The 7,774-nt window shown below is 50.7% G+C and overlaps 1 protein-coding gene across 1 annotated transcript in view; it reads left to right on the forward strand.

Annotated features, from left to right (window-relative positions):
• GDAP2 (ganglioside induced differentiation associated protein 2) overlaps nucleotides 1-6,334 on the forward strand; it is a 30,789-nt gene extending 24,455 nt beyond the window's left edge. The window contains exons 6-11 of the mRNA XM_088463604.1: nucleotides 794-870; nucleotides 1,466-1,625; nucleotides 4,686-4,839; nucleotides 5,333-5,409; nucleotides 5,561-5,637; nucleotides 6,191-6,334. Of these exons, the coding sequence (XP_088319730.1) occupies nucleotides 794-870; nucleotides 1,466-1,625; nucleotides 4,686-4,839; nucleotides 5,333-5,409; nucleotides 5,561-5,637; nucleotides 6,191-6,334 (689 nt within the window). The remainder of the gene's footprint in view (nucleotides 1-793; nucleotides 871-1,465; nucleotides 1,626-4,685; nucleotides 4,840-5,332; nucleotides 5,410-5,560; nucleotides 5,638-6,190) is intronic.
• The last annotated feature ends 1,440 nt before the right edge of the window (nucleotides 6,335-7,774 follow it).

Below are 7,774 nucleotides of genomic sequence, written 5' to 3' on the forward strand. Positions count from 1 at the left end.
ACACTGACCATGAGACGTGGGGGTACAGTGCAGATCCACCCCCATCACTATATAACACTGACCATGAGACGTGGGTGTACAGTTCAGATCCCCCATCACTATATAACACTGACCCTGAGATGTGGGGGCAGATCCCCCATCACTATATAACACTGACCATGAGACGTGGGGGTACAGTGCAGATCCCCCCATCACTATATAACACTGACCATGAGATGTGGGGGCAGATCCCCCATCACTATATAACACTGACCATGAGACATTGGGGTACAGTGCAGATCCCCCATCACTATATAACACTGACCCTGAGATGTGGGGGTACAGTGCAGATCCCCCATCACTATATAACGGTGACCCTGAGACGTGGGGGTACAGTGCAGATCCCCCATCACTATATAACGGTGACCATGAGACGTGGGGGTACAGTGCAGATCACCCATGACTATATAATGGTGACCATGAGACGTGGGGGTACAGTGCAGATCCCCCATCACTATATAACACTGACCCTGAGACGTGGGGGTACAGTGCAGATCCCCCATCACTATATAACACTGACCATGAGACGTGGGGGTACAGTGCAGATCCCCCATCACTATATAACGGTGACCATGAGACGTGGGGGTAAAGTGCAGATCCCCCATCACTATATAACAGTGACCCTGAGACGTGGGGGTACAGTGCAGATTACACAGGAATGTGAGTGGGGGATGCAGATCACAGAGGAATGTGAGTGGGGGGTGCAGATGTCTGTACGCAGCTGATGACTGTCCTCTGGTTCCTTTTCCTGCAGGCACGGTGCGGAGGTTCCTGGAGGTGCACGGCGCCACCCTGGAGAAAGTGCTGTTTGCAGTTACAGAGCTGGAAGAGGTACAGTGACCAGATGCCTCATCCATAGAGCATCCCCTAATACTGTGGGGTGAGGGAGGGGGCTACACTGGGGAGGATGTGGTGGTGTCGCTGTAGTCGCTGTACCCTGTGTTTCTTGCACTGCGGATACGTGTGTGTGTAATATATATATAATTCATATTCCTCTAAATACAACAATATAGAGCAAACTGCTAATAAAAACCTAACGCGGCAGCGTCTGAGCCGATCACACAGAGGACGGCGGAGCGGTGTGTCAGTACCGGTGTAGGGCAGGCCCAGCGTTTATATATTGTGTACACACCGTATAATAACGCTGGATGTCGGCACGATATGTAGTTTCCTGCCGAATCTGAACGAGACATCGGCTCCATCACTTAGTGTGTACGCCCAATATGCGTGCTCCCGCGGCCGCTTGTGACATCATCCGTTCCGCTGCGCTGCATGTCCAACCGGATGATATTGCAAGCGGCCCCGTTGCAGGTAGCGAAGGACGGAACAAGGTATCGTTCATTACCTTGGGCCGACATGTCGGCTGGGTACACATCGCTCGGCCGGCTCCTCTGAGGCTGATCTGTATGTCATCTCTCTCTTCCAGGCTACGTACCTGCGGCTGCTTCCTCTGTATTTCCCTCGTTCCATCCAAGAGGAGCAAAGTTCCCTCCTCCTATTGCCCCCAGACATCGGTAATGATGACGGGGAGCCCATTGTTCCAGAGCGGCAGATCCGGATCAGCGAGAAGCCCGGGGTATATGAAGGTGAGCGACACATTCTGATGTGGAGTATAGCTGAGGCTGACATCACGTCTACGGTCTATTGGCCCCAAGCTGTTACCGCGCAGATAATCCCAGTAACACCAGTATGGAGCCGGAGATATACAGGAGCGATGCCGTAGAGTTATAATAGATGGGACATGTACTTAGATTTATTTATAATGTTACTCTGAGAACGAGACCTCTGGGTATCCTGAGAGTAATGACATGGGGGCTGCCCCACGTGGGTCCTTAATGAACTGATATTTATTACATGGGGCTATTACAGTGCCTGTGGTTGTATCCGGGTTGCTGTGCCTCTCCTGTAGGAATAGTGAGGATTATTATATAATGTGACTTATTACATGGGGCTATTACAGTGCTTATGGTTGTATCTGAGTTGCTGTGCCCTAGCTGTAGGAATAGTGAGGATTATTATATAGTGTGACTATTATTACATGGGGCTATTACAGTGCCTGTGGTTGTATCCGGGTTACTGTGCCCTAGCTGTAGGAAAAGTGAGGATTATTATATAGTGTGACTATTATTACATGGGGCTATTACAGTGCCTATGGTTGTATCCGGGTTGCTGTGCCTCTCCTGTAGGAATAGTGAGGATTATTATATAATGTGACTTATTACATGGGGCTATTACAGTGCTTATGGTTGTATCTGAGTTGCTGTGCCCTAGCTGTAGGAATAGTGAGGATTATTATATAGTGTGACTATTATTACATGGGGCTATTTTATAGTGCATGTGGTTGTATCCAGGTAGCTGTGTGTCTGCTGTAGGAATACTGAAGATTATTACATGGTGTTACTATTATTACATTATTCTTACATGGGGTTATTACAATGACATTGGTTGTAACCGGGTTGCTGAGCCTCAGCTGTAGTAATAATGAGGATTATCATATAGTGTGACTATTATTACATGGGGTTATTACAGTGCCTATGGTTGTATCCGAGCTGCTGTGCCCCAGCTGTAGGAATACTGAGGATTATTACATAGGCTATTACAGTGCTTTTGGTTATATCCAGGTTGCTGAGTCTCCGCTGTAGAATGACTGAGGATTATTACATAGTGTGACTATTATTACATGGGGCTATTACAATGACATTGGTTGTATCTGAGCTGCTGTGTCCCAGCTGTAGGAATACGGAGGATTATTATATAGTCTGATTATTATTACATGGGGTTATTACAGTGCCTATGGTTGTATCCGGGTTGCTGTGCCTCTTTTGTGTAGGAATGCAGAGGATTATCATCTAGTGTGACTATTATTACATGGGGTTATTACAGTGCCTATGGTTGTATCCGGGTTGCTGTGCCTCTCGTGTAGGAATGCAGAGGATTATTGTCTAGTGTGACTATTATTACATGGGGCTATTACAGTGCTTGTGGTTGTATCCGGGTTGATTTGCATCTCCTGTAGGAATACTGAGTAGTATTATCTACTGTGACTATTACATGGGGCTATTACAGTGCTTGTGGTTGTATCCGGGTTACTGTGCTTCTGTTTTAGGAATACTGAGTATTATTGTATACTGTGACTATTATTACATTATTACTACATGGGGCTATTACAGAGCCTGTGGTTGTATCTGGGTTGATTTGCATCTCCTGTAGGAATACTGAGTAGTATTATATACTGTGACTATTATTATATGGGGTTATTACAGTGCCTATGGTTGTATCCAGGTAGCTGTACCTCTGCTGTAGGAATACTGAGGATTATTACATGATGTGACTATTGTTACTTGGGGCTATTACAGTGCTTTTGGTTGTATCTGGGTTGCTGTGCTTCTGCTTTAGGAATACTGAGGATTATTATATAGGATTATTATATACTGTGACTATTATTACATGGGGTTATTACAGTGCCTATGGTTGTATCCAAGCTGCTGTGCCCCAGCTGTAGGAATACTGAGGATTATTACATAGGCTATTACAGTGCTTTGGTTATATCCAGGTTGCTGAGTCTCCGCTGTAGAATGACTGAGGATTATTACATAGTGTGTCTGTTATTACATGGGGTTATTACAATGACATTGGTTGTATCCGCGTGGCTGTGCTCTCACGAGCAGGGCCCTCTTCCCTTATGTGCTTCTCCTTCCCTCACTCATACCATCATCTACTCAGAACTCCCCAGAAGGGCACCTAACACTTGGTAGCTGACGCCCTGCTGCTTTTTTGAGTGTTATTATCGCTGCAGCAATGTTTATATACCATGTTCTTGTACTGTAAGTCGCTGTTTTACAAGTTTGCTCATTTGTTAATGTACTTTGTGAGGCGTTGCGGAACCCTTGTGGCGCCATATAAATAAAGGATAATAATATCCGGGTTGCTTAGTCTCAGCTGTAGTAATATTGTGACTATTATTACATGGGGGTATTCCAGTGATAGCGGTTGTATTTGCGTGGCTGTGCCCTAGTTGTAGGAATACTGAGGATTATTACATGGTATGACTATTATTACATAGGCTATTACAGTGCTTTTGGTTATATACGGGTCGCTGAGCCTCTGCTGTAGTAATACTGTTACTATTATTACATGGGGGTATTCCAGTGATAGCGGTTGTATCTGTGTGGCTGTGCCCTAGTTGTAGGAATACTGAGGATTATTACATAGTGTGACTTATTACATGGGCTTATTACAATGACATTGGTTGTATCCGGGTCGCTGAGCCTCTGCTGTAGTAATACTGTTACTATTATTACATGGGGGTATTACAGTGATAGCGGTTGTATCTGTGTGGCTGTGCCCTAGTTGTAGGAATACTGAGGATTATTACATAGTGTGACTATTATTACATAGGCTATTACAGTGCTTTTGGTTATATCCAGGTTGAGGAGTCTCTGCTGTAGTAATACTCTTACTATTATTACATGGGGGTATTACAGTGATAGTGGTTGTATCTGTGTGGCTGTGTCTCGGCTGTAGGAATACTGAGGATTATTACATAGTTTGACTATTATTACATGGGCTTATTACAATGACATTGGTTGTATCCGGGTTGCTGAGCCTCTGCTGTATTAACACTGAAGATTTCCTGTGTCTTCCAGATGACTCGGAGGAAGATGAGGGGCTCGGCCGTGACCTGTCTCTCATTGGCTCGCACGCCTTTGCACGCATGGAAGGCGACGTGGACAAGCAGAGACGCATGGCCCTCCAAGGTCAGATGTCGGGGGCCGCACTTCAGAAACAGCATCAGAGGAAGTGAGCCGGACGTTCTGTTCTTACCCATCAGCTCCTCTGTTGTCTGTGTGTGAGGGGATGGTTCTCTGACATGGTGTAATGAAGACACATACTGTAACCCTTAGCAACCACACATCTGCCTTTGTCCTATGAGACAGATAAGAGATCCGATTGGTTGCCTCCTGTGCTGTATGATATATACCATAATAGACTGTCTTTCTGTCAGCGTTGCGTGGACCTCAGATGTAGCGCTGGGCCGGGGGTGACCCTAAAGAGCTCTATGTTTGGCCCCCAGGTCTCCTTTACATCTGATGTATATCGTTATTTTATATGCAGCACAGATGAGAAATGCTCGGACAGCGTAATGTCCATTATACCAAATACAGTGACTTGCGCAGCTGCTTCTGCGCTGTACGCCATTGCTGATTGGCTACTGTGTGGTGACAAAGAGAATAAGTTACGTCCTGAAATAAGGAATCCCAATTGTAACCAGCGCGACTTGTCTCCTCCTCAGCTACAATCGCTGGCTCTCCCGGGCGCGGACGGAGGACCTGTCTGACATCGCTGCGCTGAAGGCGTTGTACCAGTCTGGTGAGAGTTCCGGTATCACAGAATGACTGAGGGTAGATTCGGGGCTGTTCCTTATACTAGTTCTTGTGGGTCCCTCCCTTCCCCCAACCTTACCCCGATGGGCCCAGATCTGTGGTTATTCACCTTCCCCAATAATGTGCTTCACTTCCAGGGCTGGATAACTGCGGCCGGACAATCATCGTGGTCGTGGGGAGGAATATTCCCGTCTTACTGATTGACATGGAAAAGGTTTGTCCATCCTCCTCGGCTTATCCTGGTGTCTCCTGCTGTAGGGGCAGTGTGTCACAGTAATGTATGTCTAGTATCCTGTGTACAGTGATGTCATTATATTATCCGCTGATATCGTGTCAGTGCTGCACTTATCTATGATTATATAGGGGCAGTGTGTCACAGTAATGTATGTCTAGTATCCTGTGTACAGTGATGTCATTATATTATCCGCTGATATCGTGTCAATGCTGCACTTATCTATGATTATATAGGGGCAGTGTGTCACAGTAATGTATGTCTAGTATCCTGGTGTCTCCTGCTGTTATATTATCCGCTGATATCGTGTCAGTGCTGCACTTATCTATGATTATATAGGGTCAGTGTGTCACAGTAATGTATGTCTAGTATCCTGTGTACACAGTGATGTCATCGGACACTAGTGTGACATCGTAGTTCTCCCATTCGGGGGTGTATTTCCTCTCATGCGGTGGAGAATGGGAGGCTCTGGCAGAATAGTGAGGAGGGGGCTATAGTGGCTGCACGTCACGTGTCCCTTGTGTTTCCTTACCAGGCGCTGCTGTATTTCATCCATATGATGGATCACGTGGCCGCTAAGGAATACATCCTGGTCTATTTCCACACACTGACCGGGGAACACAACCACCTGGAGTCCGACTTCCTGAGGAACGTGTACGAAGTGGTGGATGCCAAGTAGGTGCTGGCGGAAGCTTCTCTGAGTGTAGGACAGCCCCTCTTCCTGCAGCTCCCGCTCCCTCTGGCTTCTCTTCCTCTCTCTCCCTGTGGGTCCTCCTCCCTGCGGCTCTCCCTCTCTCCCTGCGGGTCCTCCTCCCTGCGGCTCTCCCTCTCTCCCTGCGGGTCCTCCTCCCTCTGGCTTCTCTTCCTCTCTCTCCCTGCGGGTCCTCCTCCCTGCGGCTCTCCCTGCGGGTCCTCCTCCCTGCGGCTCTCCCTCTCTCCCTGCGGGTCCTCCTCCCTGCGGCTCTCCCTCTCTCCCTGTGGGTCCTCCTCCCTCTGGCTTCTCTTCCTCTCTCTCCCTGTGGGTCCTCCTCCCTGCGGCTCTCCCTCTCTCCCTGCGGGTCCACCTCCCTGCAGGTCCACCTCCCTGCAGGTCCTCCTCCCTGCAGGTCCTCCTCCCTGCAGGTCCTCCTCCCTGCAGGTCCTCCTCCCTGCAGGTCCTCCTCCCTGCAGGTCCTCCTCCCTGCAGGTCCTCCTCCCTGCAGGTCCTCCTCCCTGCAGGTCCTCCTCCCTGCAGGTCCTCCTCCCTGCAGGTCCTCCCTCTCTCCCTGCGGGTCCTCCTCCCTGCGGCTCTCCCTGCAGGTCCTCCTCCCTGCGGCTCTCCCTGCAGGTCCTCCTCCCTGCGGCTCTCCCTGCGGGTCCTCCTCCCTGCGGCTCTCCCTCTCTCCCTGCGGGTCCTCCTCCCTGCGGCTCTCCCTCTCTCCCTGCGGGTCCTCCTCCCTGCGGCTCTCCCTCTCTCCCTGCGGGTCCTCCTCCCTGCGGGTCCTCCTCCCTGCGGCTCTCCCTCTCTCCCTGCGGGTCCTCCTCCCTCTGGCTTCTCTTCCTCTCTCTCCCTGCGGGTCCTCCTCCCTGCGGCTCTCCCTCTCTCCCTGCGGGTCCTCCTCCCTGCGGCTCTCCCTCTCTCCCTGCGGGTCCTCCTCCCTCTGGCTTCTCTTCCCCTCTCTCCCTGCGGGTCCTCCTCCCTGCGGCTCTCCCTGCAGGTCCTCCTCCCTGCGGCTCTCCCTCTCTCCCTGTGGGTCCTCCTCCCTGCGGCTCTCCCTCTCTCCCTGCGGGTCCTCCTCCCTGCGGCTCTCCCTCTCTCCCTGCGGGTCCTCCTCCCTGCGGGTCCTCCTCCCTGCGGCTCTCCCTCTCTCCCTGCGGGTCCTCCTCCCTGCGGCTCTCCCTCTCTCCCTGCGGGTCCTCCTCCCTGCGGCTCTCCCTCTCTCCCTGCGGCTCTCCCTCTCTCCCTGCGGGTCCTCCTCCCTGCGGCTCTCCCTCTCTCCCTGCGGGTCCTCCTCCCTGCGGCTCTCCCTCTCTCCCTGCGGGTCCTCCTCCCTGCGGCTCTCCCTCTCTCCCTGCGGGTCCTCCTCCCTGCGGCTCTCCCTCTCTCCCTGCGGGTCCTCCTCCCTCTGGCTTCTCTTCC

The sequence above is a fragment of the Taudactylus pleione genome, unplaced genomic scaffold (assembly GCF_031769625.1).
Source record: "Taudactylus pleione unplaced genomic scaffold, aTauple2 ptg001412l, whole genome shotgun sequence".
NCBI lineage: Eukaryota > Metazoa > Chordata > Amphibia > Anura > Myobatrachidae > Taudactylus > Taudactylus pleione.